Source organism: Gymnoscopelus braueri (assembly GCF_963280865.1).
Source record: "Gymnoscopelus braueri genome assembly, chromosome: 16".
Classification (NCBI taxonomy): Eukaryota; Metazoa; Chordata; class Actinopteri; order Myctophiformes; family Myctophidae; genus Gymnoscopelus; species Gymnoscopelus braueri.
This window is the reverse complement of record NC_137616.1, coordinates 26,374,553-26,395,289: the sequence shown is the minus strand read 5'-3', so window position 1 is coordinate 26,395,289 and position 20,737 is coordinate 26,374,553. Positions and strand designations below refer to the sequence as shown.

Here is a 20,737-nt window from a genome sequence, read left to right as displayed (position 1 = left end):
TTAAGAAAAACAATCCAATACAAAGCCAAGTAAACATCTCGTATACAATGCTTGTTCCCCTGTACCACTTGGTCAGTCATGTGAGAGGCAGGTCAGCCAAGAAGAAGAACACATTAAACCAAACATAAACAATAAACCTGGACAGCCCACACAGGATCTCCTCGTGGTCAGTTGGAACACACTGAGGACACTAGTTGGAGCACTCATCCCATGTCATTTCGACTATGCATGCACCTCGTGGTACTTTAGCACCACAAAGGCATTAAAAACAAAGCTGCAGACCTCTCAAAACAAACTGGTCAGGTTACTACTTGGCCTTACACCCAGAACTCACCTAATCCCTGCTCATTATGCTAGGGTGGGATGGCTCAGGGTAGAGGACAGAGTAAAGCAGCTTGCAATGGGCCTGGTCTTCAAGATACGCAAGAAAACAGGCACCTGTCAGACTACTTCAATAGCGTAAAAGACACTGACAGGTACAACACCAGAGGGAGCTCCACTGATCTCACTCAACCCAGTTTCGGCACAAACATGGGGTCAAATTTGTTCGACTGCCGTGTGGAATGCTCTACCAACAGAAATCATAAAGTGTGACTCCTTCCAAAAGAGCACCTGCAACTGTACTATTTGCACGCTGTTAATAAACTATTCAATCAAAATTCAAGATACGAGGAAGGGGGGCTGTCCCCCAGGCATGGTGTTAATTTTATACAACGTGATGTCCAATATACTGGCACACTGTATGTGTGTGTGTGTGTGTGTGCCTATACACGAGCTGGTGAATTTCTGTTTGTGCATATGTGTATTTGTGTATATGCATATTTATGTACCGGTATGAGGTTATTCTTTTAAGCGTATGCTTAGGTGAGTGTATTTTTATTTCTGCAAGTGTGTGTGGTCGTATTTCTAACTGTGTGTGCTTGCGTGCGTATTTTGGTGTTTTGTGTGTATGCTCGTGAATTTCTATTTGTGTGTATTTGTACCTATTTTTAGTGTGTGGGTGTATGTGTTCGTATCTGTGTGTGTGTGTGTGTGTGTGTGTATGTGTATGTGTGTGCGTGAGTTTTGACGTGAGTGGGTGTGTGTTAATTTCCTGGCTGATTAAGAGCATATGTCACCCCTGTACTGATTGCCAAAACCTCCCGCCCTGCACTCCTTATCCCCCTCTCTCTCTCCCAATCCTCCTCCTTTGCCCCTCTCCATCTCTCCACCTCCTCCTTCTCCTCACCCACCATCTCCTCACCCTGCGACCTCCCCAGTTTCTCTTGGGACACTAATTAAAAATCAACACACACACACACACACACACACACACACACACACACACACACACACACACACACACACACACACACACACACACACACACACACACACACACACACACACACACACACACACACACACACACACACACGCTGAGGGATGGAAAGGGAGAGAAAGACAGAGGGAGAGAAAGAAAGACAGACAGAGGGAGAGAAAGAAAGACAGACAGAGGGAGAGAGAGAGTGTTCCATAGAGACACACTGTGGTGTAAATATGCTGGGACTTGAAGTACACAAACAACTTGCTCTGGGGGTAAGCATGCTTAGTGGATCTAGAGTATAAACAATTTCTTAAGGTAAGCGAAACATTTCGCCTATAATGACATGCCAAACATAGGGATGCCAGGGTTAATGTGGTTACATATGTACAGTAAATGCATAGTTAACTCTTAAATGAGGCACCTATTGTACAAGCCCCACCTGTCAGATTTTAGTTTTCTTGTATAGAATACATAATATTATATTATAATAACAATCTGTTTTTCTATGACACAAATAAATAAAAATAAATCATACTACAAACATACAGTACGCATGCACACCTGCACAAACATATGAACATACAAATAACCACAAATGTACACATCCAAACACATGAACACAAACTATTAGTGTGTGTTAGAGTTGGGGTTATAGGGTCAGGGCATAACGCAATGTCCCCAAATGTTTGCAAAAGCAACATGTGTATGTGTGTGCGTGCATGCGTGTGTGTGTGTGTGTGGTGTGTGTGTGTGTGTGTTTGTGGTGGGGGTCGTCAGCTCACCTGTTTCCGTGTGTATTTGCTCAGCAGTTCTATAAATAGTTGGCAGCAGTCAGGGGTCTGGACCAGCGCCAGGCGGCACTCCGAGTAAGAGGAGAGTTTACTGAGGGAGAGAGAGGACAACCAATGCCTCTGACCGTCATCAACATTCATCCACTCTCCCACCACCACGCTACGCTAACTAACTATATATGGACCCATTTAATCAGCACTGCTAATGGAGCGCACAAGCAGATGCAAATTTTGAGTTGTATTTGTTTATTGATTTTTTCTTTAATTAACTTGGAAGAAGAAAATAACCTGGTAAACAGAGATTTCCTGTTATTCATCCAAATTAGATGGAACTCTAGGTTTTAGGGCTGATTTAGCAAAAAAATCAAAGGTCAAATGTTTATTAAATAACTGCTGTATTCTTCATCTGTTTACATCATTTAACACTGTCTGGTAAAGTTTTTCAAAGCTTTTCAAATCTTTCACATTTGAACACGCGTCATCTGAAAATGTCAGCAGTTTGTGAGTGGAGGAAGGGTCTGCACTACAGAGACTCTGGTGTATCAGCCGTCAGCCCACCCTGAATTGCACGTTTCCAGAGCCACTCCCCCACTCACCCCATTTGAAAAGACGAAGCCTGATAGAACACAACGATGAGACGAATGAAAGTAAGAAATCAAACATAATTCAGAGCAAACAGAAGATGAGAGTGCGGTCAGCTGAATCATGTCCTGTTTTGATCACTGCCTCAGACTAAAAGACGGAAGAGAGACAGGAGGAGGAAAACGGAGAGAGAGAGAGATGCCTTGCCACAACAAAGAGCATTTCCTGTCAGAGTCAGAAGTGACTCTGACAGTCCCTTCTGTCACGCTCGGTTTCACAGAAGTGAAACCGAGCGTGACGTCGCGAAGAGAAATGACACACCTGTCTGTGTGAATAGTCTGCGTGTTTACCTGAATATTCTGGCGATATTGGTGCAGACATCCTGGTCGCCACGGTGGTGACGCAGCGCCACGCAGAGCTCTGATAGGACGCCGTGCGAGACGAAGAGCGGGCGGGACTCCTGGTGGTCTGCAAGGTTCCTCAGGGTCGCTGTCAGCTGAAGGGGTCACAGCAGGTCAAGGAAAAACAGAGATAGACACATGCATGTATAGATACATACTGTACCAAAGATAGATTGACAGATTGATTGAGAGTGTGCGTGTGTGCGTGTGTGCGTGTGTGCGTGTGTGCGAGTGTGCGAGTGTGTGAGTGTGTGAGTGTGTGAGTGTGTGAGAGTGTGAGAGTGTGAGAGTGTGAGAGTGTGTGAGAGTGTGCCGTGGAGAGTTGTATAGTGATGGAAAACAAAGGCTGGAGTACAAATAGCAGCTACAGTATTCAAAGTGCCTACAATGAATACAGTATTGCATGTACAGTATGTATCCATGTATCCATTGCCATTATATCCAACAGCACACAAAGTGATCATATCACATCCTCCTAATTAGGACTGGCTGCTGCCCTGCACAGAACCCCATACAGTAGTAGAAGGAAAGGAAGTAATTTACTGTGGCTATAAATCACTCTATTGAGAGGAGGGAAACACTGATTTCAAATGCGCAGCACCGCCACAACGAGAGGAATGTTCCGGAACATTATTGACAACTCATTTCCCTCCACTAAAAACAGTGTAACAAGCTCTGTTTGATATCAAGCCGAGCGCCAGCCCAGGATGTTTGCTTAGGCCGACTTGCATCGTCAGCCGCGGGTCATTTTCTATAGAGTGAAGCAAGCTGGGCTTTGGACTGGAGTTCCAGTGTGTACTGGTCAAGCCGGGACAGAGAACATTGTGCTCTGGGAGGAGCCTCTACGCCACAGAGAAACAATAACATTGTTTCAGAACAGCAGGAAAGTCAAAATCAAAGCTATCCTCGCCAGCCCAGACCGATACAGAATAGCTACCACATTGCCTTTTTTTCCCTTTTTTTTTTTTTTACATAAGACTGTGTATTTAACCCAAATAGCCAAACCAAAGAAACTATGAGATGGGTTTTTCAGAGTGTTTGGCAAGAGTCAAAGAAGTTTCCATCTGTTTTTCCAGTTGAACACTGTGTTGTACCTGATACAGCTCCAAGGTCAATCTATTTCTAATGGTTTGAAGCATTTCACCATGTCAGTTCCAAGTTTGTGAATAAATCTCTTTCAGTTCAACGCATTCAGAACTTTTGGCGCTGACAACCATGTCCAATCCAAACCCTGAGCAAATCACAGAGAATGGCTGCCCCAAAAATAGCAGGAAAATGTCACCGAAAAGACCCCAACCCTGATTATCACTATGATGAACCTATCCTGTATCTCACCTGTACGAGGATGTGCCCGGCAACAGTGAAGTGGGTGTGGCCAGGCGTGGATAGTGGGTGGAGGCTCAGGATGAGCTGCTGGGCCACACCCATGCAATTCTTGTCCAATAGGAGTCTGAGGAGCGCACTGTTTCCAGACAGAAATTTCAGAGTGCCAACACAGTACAGTAGGGCCTCACTCGACGCACACGCATCCTCGGTGCTCAACACCGCCAGCAGGGAGTCTGGAGGAAAGTCAATGAGCACGTGTTAACATCCACATACTGTAGTGCACTGTTTCCCAAACAGTGGGTCAGGACCATTTTCTATGGGTCATGAATAAATATCCCAATTTTGTTTTGTTGCATTTCCTATGATTTCTTTTCATTATTATGTCAAAAGAGTAAAAATCTTTCATCTTAATAAAAATTACAAATAATTTTAACATTCTTCAGAATCATTAAAAAAATTTTTTTCCATGAATTAAAAAGAAACATAACAAAATAGCACATCAACTAGCTTGTGGAACTTGTAAATCGGCTATTTTCACTATATTATATATTCATCATTTTTTGCAAGTTTGGGTCTCAGGCAGACACCACATTTATCTTTTGGGTCTCAGCTGAAAAAGATTGGGAACCAATGCTGTGTAGTGCACTGCGGGTGGCATGCAGTGGACAATAGCGAATAAGAATAAAATATAACAATGTTTAAGTGTTGCCTGTACCGATGATGGAGTTGTTGTGGAACAGGACGTCGTTGCTTTCACTGCGGCTGATCTTGAAGATGAGCTTACAGATGTTCAACAGGTTGTTTCCACTGACATACAGCTGGACAAGAAAAGGCAACGTTTCCACAGTACAGAATCAGAATCCACATTATTGTCACTTCACAGCTTTACAGGTGTAAACTGTAAAGAAGTGGTTGAAATTCTTCTTTTTCGTGTGCGTTCGCACTCACACGCGCAAACAAATATGCATACCGTACACACACACACACACACACACACACACACACACACACACACACACACACACACACACACACACACACACACACACACACACACACACACACACACAGGCCTTACCGCCAGGCAGAGTTTGGCGATGTGGAGGTTGAGTAGGGCAGAGTTGAGGTCGATGAGGCGGAACAACGTTCGGAGGATCCCCGCCCTCCTTTTGCAGCGGCGGCCGAGCTTGCCTCGCTCCGTCAGGACGGCGTGGAGACGGTCACACGTCTCACACAGTCCATCCACCGAGGCCTCAGGCCCGCCTGGCATCACAAGGAAAAGCATGCCTTTGCAACACTCACGCTTTGAAGTCAAAAGTCAAACAGAGGGCAATTCGCCGAAATGAAAAGGACTATTAGTTGGTTGGCGCACATCTGCATACGTGTTACATGTGCTGAAAGCCAGGGCAATGCTGTACGTGTGCAGTCTAGAAGCATTGCATGATGGGCTGAAGGTTAAATCATCACCATCAATCTTACAGTACACTGGCCAGCGGTGAAATAACATTTAATGTGTGGGACCTCCCTTTTCTAAGAAACAGCTCTGAGTTGCAGTGGTCAAGTGTGGGGCAACAATACTTCAATAGGCAACTTCGTTCTTGACACAGAGGAAAAGAGAAAGGGTGGAGTCTTTTCCCTGTTTTTGAGGTAAAATAAATGTTTTCTTTCGTAAAAAGAAAAGGGAAAAAAGGCAGGGTCTGGCCATTAAAAAAACCTTGGCAGCTGTACGGTGGACACTTCACTGCAATTTCCCAGCGAAACTGAAAGGGCGTTTTATGCATGAGCCAGAAGGCACTTGGTACAATAAATATTTAATATTTATCTTTCAAATGAATTTTCCATTAGATTGGTAGGGGTGCTAAAATATTTACAGCCATAGATTTCATTTCATGGCTGTCAGAGTGCAGTTTCAGGCTAAAGCAGAATCCTGCTGGGACCCCCAAACATAACATCGTTGTTTGCCTTTCTTCAACGGTTGAAAGGACAGTGCTTTTTCATGCATGATTGTGTGGCAACATTAAAGAAAGAAATCGATTTATCAGCCTACTGGTTGAAATGAAATGAATGGGGGGAAAATATATATATTATACTAACATGATACCCTAATCGGGGAAGCTTCCCTTTAAAGCAGCACTATAACAAATATACTAGATATATTATGCCCCACAAAATTAAAGTTACGTGTTTAAGCAATAACAATCATCCTTCCATAAATGTATAGAATCGGGGGGGGGGGGGGGGACTGGGGGACTGTATTACTATGTATAGGGTAGACAATGCTTCATCCTGGCATTTGCCAAGGCACCAAGGCAGAACTGCCAGTCAAAGCGAAGACTGGCCAATCAAAGCTCGTACTCGCCGGACCTGCTTGTAGAGACTCTTGGGTAATGAAATCAAAGACGTTGGCTGCCATGTTATTTGTGTCCAAAGTGCCCACTGATACCCCAAACTACATTGTGCTGCTTTAAAGAATCTAGGCCGATGCCCGCTGGGAACAAAGCCCGTTGGGAACAAAGCCCGTTGGGAACGCATGCCCCTCCGGTTGTCAGAGTACTTAACGCAGTCCCCATTATCATAGTATTTGGAGGCCAGTCTATAATGTCAGCAGTATGTCATATTGAGGACATATATATCTCGCATGCACGCACTTCTGCGCCTTTATCAATAGATGGCTGCAAGAACCTCAACCACCATCCACTGTAGATAGGTTTTAAGGCAACTCCGCACCAAACAGACTCGTCCAGACTATTGCAGACTACTCCAGACTGCAACAGACTGGTATTCGGTTGGCAAAAGTTGCCATTTAAGTCTGTCAGCCGACTGGCCATTCATGTGCTAATTTGACTTTTAGCCTGCCAGCGTTGCCAGGTCTGCTTATTATAAGCGACTTTGGGCTTGTTTCCCTGCAAAGCCACTTAGGGATGTTCCCAGCGTTTTTTCTTCACTGACGTGCAGTGGTGTAAAGTAACTAGTACATTTACTCAAGTACTGTACTTAAGTACAATTTTGAGGTACTTTTACTTTACTGGAGTATTTCCAATTGTCTATATACTCCACAACAATTATTTGAAATGTTTAGTTACTAGTTACTTTGCAGATATAAATCATTATGAAACATACATTAACCACTTTAGCCCTATTTTATACCTATAAGCTATTTGAAAATAGCAGATCTACAAGCTCACAACGTGTTGCGATGCACGCGTTCTGAGCTTGTAGATCTGCTATTTTCAAACATTTTTGTACTTTTACTTTTGGTACTTTAAGTACATTTTTATACCAATACTTTAGTACTTTTACTCAAGTAAATGTTGAATTCCGGACTTTTACTTGTAACAGACTCAGAGTACATCTATTGCATTCAAGCCTGGAATTTCGTCATTTTAGGGGCAAGGCCACTTGGCCTTTGGTGTTGTAATTTTTTGGAGGGCACAAAGGCCCTGCCCGGCCTTCCTGCCAGGGCAGGAAGGCCATCCAAAAAAATAATAAAGATTTTTGATTTTTAAGTCCACGGAAATAATGCATTTAACTTGAAGGTTAAGGATGATTGTATTTTAATATATTATAAGAATAGTATAACTATCTGTGAAATATTACCCATTTATTTCACAAAATAATGTGTTGGCAAATGACCAATATTTAGTTATATAGGTCTCAATATGTCACATTCAGCCCTGGACTTTACTGAACTGAAGTAGGGGTCACATTAATCATATTAGATTCACAGAATGTATTTTACCCACAAGTTATTTTCATTCAAATGAAATGTGAATGAACTTGCACTAATAATGACTTTAGTTGATTTTTCACTCTTTAAAATATAGTATTTCTTAATTATTAATAATTACAGCTTGTAGATTGGCTATTTTCACAATTTTAAATGGTTTTTAAATAATAATAAAAAAGGAACATACAAGATTTCCACCCGACAGCCATAATATATAGCCAATATATGGTTCTGTATCAGTATATGAGTCCGTTTTTGCAGATTTCATTCTAATTGGCTACTATGCCTGAATATGAATTTCATGAGCCTGGGTAGGTCACCCTGGCTTGGCGGAGATATGCCCTGTAGCACACTCCGCACAGCAGCAGCAGCAGCAGCAGGTGAAAGCAATTCACTTAATTGCTCGTTCTCTCTCTCCCTCTTTCCGTCTCCTCAATCTCTCGCTCGCTCTTTCTCTCTCAATCTTTCACTCTCCCTTTTTTCTCTCCCTCTGTCTCTCCCTCTCTCTTTCTTTCCTTCTCTCTCTGCCGCTTTTTCCCTCCCTCTTTCTCCCTCCCTCAGTTTCTCTCTCCGTCTCTCTCCCTTTCTTTCTCCCTCCCGCTTTCTCCGTTCCTCTCTCCCTCGCTCCTGGTATCTCCCTTTCTCTCACCCACTTTCTCCCACCCTCTTTCTCTCTGTCTTCCTCCCCTCTCTCTTTCTCTTTCTCTCCCTTCCTCTCTCTCTTTCCCTCTCTCTCTCTCTTTCTCCCCCTCTCCCTCACGAGAAACAGTGAATGTAGGTTTTCTTAGACATGGTCGCTTGTTTCTCTCACATAATCTGGCAACACCGACAGCCCTCTGTTGTCACTGCCACTGCGCTACCAGTCGGCTAAAAAGCTGAACATGTTCGGTCGGCTCTGGGTCGGCCGAAAAGGTCCCGACGGACCCCCCGACGGACCCCTAACCGACTGGCCGACGCTTCCCGAAGCCAATTCGGCCCAAAATCGGGCCGACTCGGATTGGTCTGGAGAGGGCTTTAGAGAGATGCCTGGACCAAAATAACAAAACATAACTTTGCTAGTGAGGGACAGATGCTGTTGGATGGAGGCATTTTGCATCGCCCAGGGCCCTGCATTACCACTAATGTGTAATGCAAGTTTGCATATTTCACTGGGGTTCCCTACTACATCACCCACACTACTGTACCTGCGGCCATTGACTCCAGCTCTTGGATAAGGGGAGCAATATGATTATTCCACACCAGTGACTCTGCATCCTCCTTCTGGCATGCTGTGCTCTCTCCGTTCCCCAGCTCTGAAATGTGGACAGAGAAATGGGTAACACTTGCTATGCATTCCATGTCTATAATGCTTTATAAACATACTTATAATGCATTATAATCCACTTATAACACTGTATAATTAGAGTTATAAGAACTCCTAAATACTCACAACGCTAAACACATTATAAAGCATTTCATAAAGACTAGTATAAAATCATTGTAATCGGCTTATAACACTGTATACTTAAGAACTCATACTGTAAGTACTCATAATGCAATCATAACACAGTGTAAAGCCTTTTATAATGACTTAATAAGGTTAAGTATCATAATACTTCATAATTACTGGTCACTCACAGACTTTATCTTTTGGGGAAATCATAGTTTTATTATAATTCTCATAGTTATACATTATAATTCATTATAGTGTGATTATACGTCACTGGAAGTGGTCATTGGGTGCTTTAAGTAAAAGAAAATAGCATTACATTTGTGCAGAATGTACAGTAATTACTTTGCTTAAAGCACCCAATGACCACTTATTGTGACTTACATTATCACATAATCAGACTATAATGCATTATAACAGTGATTATAATACATTATAACATTATTATAATGTATTACAACTATGGCAATTATAAAACACTATGATCTTTGCAAAGATCTGAGTGTCCAGCGATTACAAAATATAAGACCTTATAAGTCATTATAGAATGCTTTATAATGTGTTATGATTATTTTATAAAGCATCATTATTGAGTATATGAGTTTTTATAACGATAATTATACTGTGTTATAAGCAGATTATAATGCCTTATAAGTATGTTTATATGGCATTATAGACATAGGATGGATAGCAAGTGCAGCGAGACAATTACCCCCCCCCCCCCCACACACACACCCACACAAACACGAATGCTGAGCAGCAGTTCGCAAGTTCACGTCTTAAAATAAAAATACAGGAAGTTTGATGGCAGAATAAAAGGTCACCATCCACATCTACTTCCTCTGATTTGTTTCAAGAGCTCGTGTGAAATTAAACATGTGAGTGCATGTGATGAGGTGTGTTTGTGTGAGCATTTGTTTGTGTGTGCTTGTGTGCGAACGAGCATGCACGATCGTTCTCTCATACAGACATTTGCATATCTTCCACCTTGCATGGTGTGATGCAGGAAACCGCGGTTGCCCGAACCAACAGCTCTCTCACCCATTGAATGGCTGACTCCGTCGGTGGGTGTCAGGCCCTTAGCAACAACACCCCCATCAGAGTTTAACAGTCAGCAAAAGCATGCTCAGTTGGGAGGAGAGATGGGTGTTTGTGTTGGAGATGGCGTTACATTCCTCCATCTGTGCCATTCCTACTGTACACTCATGCTGGTGTTATTTTATATGTACACAGTGAAATATTCAGTGTTAATCTAACTCTGAGGGTGTACATTTGTACACCCTCAGAGTTACAAATGGATAATTAACACTGAGGATTTTACTGTGCAGACTCTCAATACAGAAATACTGGCTTTTATTAAGCAGGGCTTGGTTTGATTTCAATATACAGTATCTAGCTTCAGGCGTTTGGTTGAATAAATTAGATTTTTGTTGCATACTAACAAAATCAATGGGTGGTTTGTGTGAGTGGGTGATATTGCGTAAGACAAACAGACAACTACATATTGAACAACAGTTTAGAATAAATAAATAGTTTTATCATTGCTTTAGCAGACTCTCTTTTTTTTGTTTATAACGTAACGTTCCATCTCCTGCTGTTACACAGCCAAATCTAACTTTGGATTTAGCTCTCAAAATGTACAAATGTACCTATATGTGTCCATTACAGTTAAATTGACTCTCTGGATTTTGCTGTGTACTGTTATACTTCTTTGTCTCTTGCTGAGCTATCTGATCTGTCATTGGTCTAGTTTGTTTGCAAGTCATTTATAAACCCAAGCATGTTTTGGTTTCAATATATCTCGGTCAAATACATTTGACTTAAGTGGTAAAAGAAATTCACTGAGTGCATTAGGTGAGTGAGCAAGTTAACGTTACATATACGGAGAACACTCCATCCAAGTCCATACTGATTAGAACAGTGATTGTTTCTCTCCTTCTTCTTTTAAAGGGTCTACACCATGAAAATCACTTTTTTCTTGTTTTTTTGTATTTTTTGGGGTCCCCAGTGTCTCTTGTACCCCAAAAAATGTTTTTTTTTAAAATTCTGTCATTCCTTCTCATTTCATGGATTTCCAGAATGGGCGTGTCTGAACAGGCGATCTCAGAATGGAAATGTTTATGATGTCACAACATTTTTTGATGGCAAACCCAATGTTATATGAAAAGTGCCCGAATCGCTCCGAAACTAAGTGGGGGTCTACGAACAAATACTTCGGGCTCGGATTTTGGCTCCGCCCCCCGGAAGTGGGTGAAACAGGCACCTCAAACACTTGGTGGAATTGTTCAAAAATGTTCAAAGTGTTTTTTTTTCGATTTTGTATTTGTCTTAGATGCTTCTTTTTATGCCATTTTTTTATTTTTTTAAAATAATTTTAAAATAATTTTTAATAATAAAACAGACAGAATTGCTCAGTAGCCCCCCCCTGCCCAAGAGGACGTTTTGGTATTGCAGCTGAAAGTGCTGTATAAGCCAGAGACAATTGACTTGGGATGAGTATATCTGAGTGATGATTTAGGCTCAAACCTTTTGAAAAAGGTTTGAGGGACATACACCATATGATATTAAATATCAAATGTTTTTTTTAAATTCATGGTGTAGATCCTTTAATCATGGATGCTTTCTTGCATCGGGAGAACGGTGAGATTCAGTTAGCTTATCTGGACAAACCTGTTCTGGTTCCTGCTCCCCACTCTGTCGGCTTGACAGATGAGTCAGCATCTGGACGTCTTATTACACTGTAGACACACAACAAACAAACACACAAAGTGAGTGGATTACATCAGATTGCTCACATTGAAACGGAGCTGAAGCCGTTCTAATGACTTGTTTAGGCTGTTAGGTCATCACTGTGGGATCCTCTGACCAGTTTTGACCTTAAAAAGGAAGCACAACTTTTAAAGGATATGGAAAAGGAAAATTCACAGAATTCATCAGTGCCAAGAGTGCAGTGTGCTGTAAAGTTGCTGACTTTGTGTTCTGTCCAACAGTTTCCATGTCAGTATTACGTACATGTGTTTTCCTCATCGGCCACTAGGTGTCCCCATTGCAACAGAGGTTAAAATAACAGCCCTTTACCTCAAATTACACCACATGTGCACATGCTATCTCTCTCCTTTGTGTGTGTGTGTGTGTGTGTGTGTGTGTGTGTGTGTGTGTGTGTGTGTGTGTGTGTGTGTGTGTGTGTGTGTGTGTGTGTGTGTGTGTGTGTGTGTGCGTGCGTGCGTGCGTGCGTGCGTGCGTGCGTGTGTGCGTGCGTGCGTGCATGTATAAGAGAGAGACATACCCTACTCTGTATGTCTGTGCGATGTGTGCATCACAAACTGCACTTTGTAACAGACAGGAAGTAAGGTCTTAACTTTGTGGCTGGCTGGCCGAGCTGAAGCTGTTCATGCTTCGTCATTGTATTCCGTCGCAGCAGTCTCACCACCTCCATGTACTAACAACCGAAAGGACCTTGTAATAACATGCTCATGTCATGCTACCGTCTGCATAGTGGTTTGCCTTCTGCGTGTCACTGAGGAGACCAGGCTTTAACCACTTTCTACCTGGCATCCCAGATTTGGGCATTTTCTAAAAACTGCGAGACATTAAAAAAATCTTTAATAGCTCAACATAGCAGCTCTATAAACTGAGCTTGTAGTTCAGCATTTTTTGCAACATATTTTTAGGATTTAAGTGGTTAAATTAGCATTAGCCTACATGGTGTAATCTGTAATATACATAAGCCTACCCGGGACAGTAATATGGGAGCAGTGAAGAAACTAACTTATTTCCACTGCAAATAAAAGAAACCTAAAATACACATTAAGTAATTTCCTATTCTTATATAGGCTTATAGTGTAATATGGGATGAGTGAAGGTAATAGCTTCTTTCCACTGCAAATAATAAATACCGAAAATGCTAAACTGACTAATTTTCTATTCTAGCACTAGACTTCTTTCTTCAAATATAATTATATTCTAAATCCACCTAGAAACCTCAATTTGTATGTTATTCTGCTGGGATATAGACCTACTGTATAATACATTCCAATGAATGTGAGTCTAATAGGTACTGCAGAGTATACACATTTTTAGCTTTGACACTCAAATGAGACAGTCTGGCTAGTGGGTCAAAAGTAGAAAATGTGACATAACAGAGAAATGTGTCACTGGCAATTGTCGCAGTGCCCACAGAGTACCTAATGGAGCATGTCCAGAAAGTGTTGCTTAATGGCATTACACCCAAACCTTGACTAAACTATGTATAACCTATGAATTCTGGTCTAGAGAGCAGGTTTTCATTTCGAGGGGTGTGTGAAGCTCGATTCCTACATACACACGATTCATACATCATGCGTACAAGCTCAAAATGCATCGCGGATGCGACACGTTGTGAGCTTGCAGGTCTGCTATTTCCGGCGCGCGACACCGCACGCCGGTGAAGTGGTTGGTGAAGGCTGGCACCCGGGGCACATGTAGCCAGGAGTGCCAGCCAGGCCATGTTATTGTGAATGCCAGAGGCGGGCTATGGCTCTGTGTGATAGGATTAGGAGTCTGGTAATAAGGCCTCTTTGTGTGATAGAGCATTCTCTGAGACATGACCTCATCTCTGTCTTAGAGCCTGGCCAGTGTGCTGCAGTCACAACACACTGCTGCTGCCAGCCTTGCCCAGATGGGCACCCAAATCTAATAGAGAGCCATTTGGAGCTATAAAGCCCTGGCTTATTGGGAGAAAAAGAACCAAGTGGATGGCTAATCTCTCCTATCTCTACACGTATCTCCTCCAACTCAACATATTAATCTGTCATGCTGTCTCTATTTTTCTGCTTAGAAAGGTCTATCTCCTCAAACTACTACACTGTACATTCCTGGGTATTCACTTAGCTGTGAGAGAGTACACTATGTCCAGCTAAATGATTGATAGTTAGGAACCAAATGGACCATTACAGGTACAATTCTGATAGTGTACATATTATGGAAACAAATGGACCCTTCCGAGTTCATTTGGTTACATATAGCTGCTCATAAATTAAAATGAGGATTTTACTGTGTATGAATACTTCTAGTCAGGTTATCTCAGTAGGTTTTTTTCCCCCCAAACTATCTGTAGTTGGCCTAGTTGCTACACAAGGGAGTGCATGGTGGAACGGTATGAGTACCAGGATGTGCTGTACAAATTGTAGTTGGCAACGTGTATCACAAAGGTATACTGTACCAGTACAGACGCGAGAACACAGAACATTCTGAAACAGCCGGGAGAATAGAGAACACAGATCATTCTGAAACAACCGGGGGAGAATAGAGAACACAGAACATTCTGAAACAACCGGGAGAATAGAGAACACAGAACATTCTGAAACAACCGGGAGAATAGAGAACACAGAACATTCTGAAACAGCCAGGAGAATAGAGAACACAGAACATTCTGAAACATCTAGGAGAATTCTTCAACCTTATCTTTGGGACGTCATTCTGATGTAATGTGGATTTTTTTTCCCAAAGCTGGAAGTGAACTTGGCCCTATTCTAACATTTGACTTCTTAATGGTGTCAGCAACATGTCATCCACTTATTGTGTGTTAACTTGGCTTGTAAGGCAAGAGGTGAGGAGGTTGTGCAGGTGGGGTGGGTGGGGTGGGGTGTCCATAGAGCAGACTTCCAGTAAAAGTGTTTTATGAGTCGTTCCCCCACCACAGGCCCAGCTGCCCCACCAAATCGATAGGCGGAGGGATTTTAACGACAGGCCCCGAAATCCCCACCCACCCCCACCCACCCTGTCCTCGCATCCAGAGTTACGTCCCTCCCACTGACACACGGCTGATGAGGTCGGCATTTAAAAGAGGAGCTTTTAGCCTCTCTGAGGCGTAGAGGTGTAAAGGCTGATACTGTAGGTTAGACAGACCCAGTCTCACTGGCCAGGAGGCTGATCTACTGTAGCTACAGCCATGATATTATACTCTATGGCAGTGATTCTCAACCTACCTAATTTCAAGGACGCCTAGTTTGAAATGCATTTGGCCATGGACCCCCATTAGATACTTTTGTTTTTCATCTCTGGGACCCCAGTCTACACTGTAAAATCTTCAGGGTTCATTTATCTCTGAGAGTTTCCATTTGGCTCCAACTCTCAGAGTTACAGACCTTTGAGGGTCCATAACTATCAATCATTTAGCTGGGGACCCCCTGGAACCCCCTCAAGGGCCACTGGGGGTCCCCGGACCCTACTTTGAGTCTGAGCATCATAATTTAAAGAAGCATTTTTAAGCCATGACAGACAGGTGAGGTAAGTGAATATTTATAGAAAGGTTTTTGCACTGGAATATGTAAAAGAGTCTTTGTAAGTGCTTTGCTATGAGATATGTGAGGAAGTTGTACAGGTGTACTATTAAGTGCAATACAAATCTAATAAAGATAATGATAACTGACTCACTTTTATAGTCAGAAGTTGTATTACAATATTCTCCCATGACGGGAGCAAAGCTCACTCTGTCTCTCTGTCTCTTTCTCTCTCTCTCTCTCTCTCTCTCTCTCTCTCTCTCTCTCTCTCTCTCCCTCCCTCCCTCCCTCCCTCTCTCTCTCTCTCTCTCTCTCTCTCTCTCTCTCTCTCTCTCTCTCTCTCTCTCTCTCTCTCTCTCTCTCTCTCTCTTTCACATACTCGAGAGAGGTTCATGCACTCTACCTTAACTACCTTAAACACCTTTGCTCTTTTGTAGAGCCGTGCCTCAAATGTAACTCAACATCATAAACGACACAGTAGTCAAGTAGGCCTACCTGACAAAATTGCCGGGGTGGTTTGTTTATTTTTGGAACACAGTTCTTATATGATGCGATCTAAGATTTTCCTATGGGTATTCCAATACAAAAAATAACGCCGTGACCCAGGGGTAGTGGGAGTGACGACAAGACTTCGGTACTCTATAGGGCTAATCATACCAATCGATTAGTACGATTTTTTTTCCCACATTGATTCATTGACATACACATTTCCAGGAAAAACATGCTTCTCGATTATTCGATTAATCAAAAATGTAATCAGTAGAATCATTGCAATAAATAATTGATGATTTTGTCAAACTGTCACATCGGAGAAAAAAAAAAAAAAAAAGAGGGCAGGAGGGAGAGAGGGTGCAGGAGAGAGACGAATAGAGCAAGTCGGACAGAGGGGAGAATAAAGTATACCTCTCGCTTGCTGTTCTGCGCGGGCCAGGTTTGCGGGTGCCGTGGACCTCAGTGTGGTCTGCACTGGGGGTTCTCCTGTCCTCTCTTTTGGCTGACTGCTGCCTTTGTTCTTCGTCTGGACTTAATCTCTCCCTCGCTTAAGACGGCAGAGGGGACGTGGCAACAGGTTATTCACAGGCCGTACAAGTGCTATTATTATTACTGCACTATTGTACTATAGCAAGCAAAGGATCTGGAAGGAGATTATGCATTTTCCATTCAAAACAGCACCAATAAAGTAGGTTATTCACCCAAGCCAGCCACCGAGAATGTAAATCAGGTATAATATTGGCCTGTGAATGAATCCATTCATTTCCCTTTGAGAAAAGCTTCTTCGGCTACTCAGCTGCCAGCACGGATGATTTAAAGCTGCAAGCAATAGGTGAACTGAATGGTCCCAGTTTTTTCCCCCTTTTTTCCCATCAGTTCAACTGAGGTAGAGTCTAAAGCTCGACCATTGTGAGCTTTTGGATCAGCCATTTTTGGCATGCGACACTGTTGTAAGATGTAGTATAAATTGGGCTTGATACACAGCAAAATCCTTAGTGTTCATTTTTACAAATGGATAAATGAACACTGAGGAGTTTACTGTGTACACAGCACGATCCTGAGAGTTAATTTAAATGAACAATGAGGAGGTGTAGTGCAGAGGCTGTGGGAACAGAGAATCTTAATCCAAGTATTTTTCTAGTTGGGTGGGGGGGTTCACACTCCCTATGTGATGTCATTTTGCTTTACATTGTTCATTTGATTTAGGTACAGTACCTCAGATATAAAAATCCCCTGACAGATAGTTGGTATAAAAGTGTGGCCCTGTAGTTCCAACGTACACACATGTTTAACCACTTAAGACCAATTTCAAAAATAGAAAGAATAGCCGATCTACAGGCTCACAATGCATCGCGACATGCTGCTGTGAGCTTGTAGCTCGTTTTTTTTCTGAACATTTCTAAAAACGTAATAGAGCTATTATATAGGGACGCCGGGTTGAAAGTGGTTAGGTATTTATCCTGTCCTGCTTTTATGAAAAAGTTCAACAGTACAGAGTATAAGGGATTTCCCATCAATAATTACATTTTGTACATCTGCTAGAATATGTCATTATATCTGCTCACTCAAATCCTGTTAACGAACGGCAGAAATATTCAAACTTTTCATTTTCCCCGATTTTGTTTTTGCGTGCGGAACATGACAGATGGCAGATTCTTTCGCTCTGATGCCGATCCCGATAAATCTGTTACATTAGAAAGGTTTTGCCAAATGACGTGCCCAATTAAGAGACACCAGGTTGAAAGTGGCTGAAAATCGGGACACATCGGCTGCATAACCACCTATAACAATATCGTCCAAAAGGTCAAGCAGCGGTCGATATATTGGCCAGACCGAAAGATCGGTCGGACTCTATTTACGTGTACGCATGTCATCTGGCCATCCTTCTTTCACCGTCCTTACCCTCTGCCGCTCGTTGTACAGGTGCCAATGTGGTGAGCGATCCTGCCCTGAGGAGGCGCGCCCGTGTCCCTGCCAATGCCCTCTTCTCTTCCAGTGGCACAGGAGGGGGTTTGGGACAGGCCTTGACTGGCTCTGCAACATCACAGCTTGCTGGAAAATGTGGCTTCTAGCACAAGACATATACACAACAATCACTTTATCACGTATTTGGCCCCCCATTTATAAAATAAATGTTACAACACCTACATGTGTCATCACCTTAGCATGATGGCATATTATTCAATTCACTGCTGCTGATCATTTGTGTTCTGTGCAAGTTCATCTGGCTAATATTCAGGATATTGAAATAATGAAGCCCACCATTAACAGCTTCCGGCCTTTACACAAGTTACACAACCATAACACGGATATGAGCCACTATGTGAAATACTGTGCACAGGTGTGGAGTCGGCTTGTTTTTGAGACAACTTACATGGGCCAGTGGGGAGAGGCGACTGCCTGACCCTGGTCGCGAATCGGGGGTGTCGAAATTGCGAGCATGAAGACTGTAAGGAGAATGAAAAGTGAATTTGACAGGTTGCATGTGAACCTGGCCTTATTCTATAACCATGAGGACTAGAATAGGGGTGCAACAGTTAATCAAACTGATCGATATAATTGATTATTACAAAATAATCAATTAATAATCTATCTATTTTGGGCATGCTGTTCTAGACGGAAGGTTTCAAAATATTTCAAATAATTTCCAAAATATTGAAAATAGCCAATCTACAAGCTCACTTGTAGCTCGGCTATTTTCACTCTTTTTGCAGGACACCAGCAACAAAGTATAAAAGTCAATTCTTTGATGTATTAAACAATGTAGCTGTAGAATACAACTCTCGTAGACGTACTTATGATTCTGACGTTTTCTATCTACGAGAGTTGTAGGGTTGATCCCCCATGGACACTTTCATCTCCTAGCCCGTAGATCTCCAAACATGTACAAATGCAAAAAGAAAATGTGCTTACCCCCATGCCCCAAATGTTAACTCTTTTTACGGGGTAGTTGTGCAATGTAATAATCCATATCTTTCAATAAAGAAGCGTTTTAATGCCGTCCGTGGCCGATTCTGTCGGAAGTTCCCAATGGGCGGTAGTGACGGGGCGCATCCGGTGAAACTCGAAATTACACTCAATGTAAACAGGAAGTAAACGAGGGTGAAAAAATGGCGTTCGGCCACAGACGGGATTAAAACACTTCTTTATTGAAAGATATGGATTATTACATTACACTACTACCCCGTAGAAAGCGTTAACATTTGGGGCGTGGGGGTAAGCACTATTTTTTTTTTGCATTTGTACATGTTTGGAGATCTACGGGCTAGGAGATGAAAGTTCGTGTGTCCATGGGGGATCAACCCTACAACTCTCGTAGATTCATAAATACGTCTACGAGAGTTGTATTCTACAGCTATAAACAATGTAAAAAGAAACTTGAGAACAAATGTGCCTCTCAGTTATTCGATCAATCGACAAATTAATCGATAGAATAATCGCTAAGAAAATAATGGATGGTTACAGGTTACAGCTAGACTAGAGACTAGAGCAGAGTTGAAGTCCAACCTGAAGGTGGATGGAGGTCTGCTGTCACGCTGGGCGTCTCCAAACAGTTGCCTGTGAGTGTCCCTGGGGGTGAATGGTCGCTGTGTGCTCAGGACGCGTAGGGACTGCCTGGCTTCATTCACTATTTCTGCACAGGTCTTCTTCTGATGAGTGCTGTGCCTGAGTGTCAATGGACTGGCATTATCCTGCCGCCTCTCCATAGAGGCTATATGCCTATGGGTCTATTTGACAGGACAAAATTGTCTTAAAAATTACATCAGACTTGATTTTACAAGTGGTTATGGGGTGTACAATGAAAGAGTTAGACATATCATACACTACAGTACAAAAAATGAACAATACTGACTAAAATGCATTGAATGTTTTAAATTGAATAGCACTGAATGGGGTCACCATGACATTTTAGACCAATTTGTTTCCAGGTCTGCTCTCACTGTTAACTTGATAGCCCAAATATCAATTTTGGAATGAAAGAACCCCTAGATTAGAACACAGCTGGCTGTTAGGGATATAACACAGATAACAGTCAAAACTATTAGCATTTGGCTAGTGGCTACATTACAGCAGGATAGTCATTGTTTTAGCTTGATCAAACAACGTTATTGACTGAAAATTCATTTTTTTTATCAGTCCTGGTAGACCTATACTTCTATCAGGTGAAATTCTATATTTTCCTATATAGAATATGTTATGTTATATCCTGCAGGGAGAGACCACTCCAGCCTCTCTAAATTGCTTTGGTTTCTGACTGAGGCAAAACATTGTGCGCGTTCACGCTCATCTCCATGGTTACCAAGTGCCGCGGGGAGAAGCAGACTTGACAACAAAACATGCCCCAGAAAGCACTAACAACACAGTATTATTAACCATCAGTGAAAATGTAATCTAAAACAATAATTCTGCATGGTGTTCCCAA

General features: G+C 42.4%; 1 protein-coding gene across 1 annotated transcript in view; it reads right to left on the bottom strand.

The window, feature by feature from the left end:
* Window positions 1-20,021, bottom strand: part of armc2 (armadillo repeat containing 2) — a gene marked incomplete at its 5' end in the record, with an annotated part of 42,555 nt that extends 22,534 nt beyond the window's left edge. Inside the window, 11 exons of the mRNA XM_080452761.1 lie at window positions 2,089-2,188; window positions 3,030-3,175; window positions 4,416-4,639; window positions 5,122-5,224; window positions 5,485-5,669; window positions 9,318-9,425; window positions 12,233-12,300; window positions 16,726-16,861; window positions 18,217-18,382; window positions 18,689-18,761; window positions 19,822-20,021. Of these exons, the coding sequence (XP_080308887.1) occupies window positions 2,089-2,188; window positions 3,030-3,175; window positions 4,416-4,639; window positions 5,122-5,224; window positions 5,485-5,669; window positions 9,318-9,425; window positions 12,233-12,300; window positions 16,726-16,861; window positions 18,217-18,382; window positions 18,689-18,761; window positions 19,822-20,021 (1,509 nt within the window). The remainder of the gene's footprint in view (window positions 1-2,088; window positions 2,189-3,029; window positions 3,176-4,415; window positions 4,640-5,121; window positions 5,225-5,484; window positions 5,670-9,317; window positions 9,426-12,232; window positions 12,301-16,725; window positions 16,862-18,216; window positions 18,383-18,688; window positions 18,762-19,821) is intronic.
* Window positions 20,022-20,737: the final 716 nt, after the last annotated feature.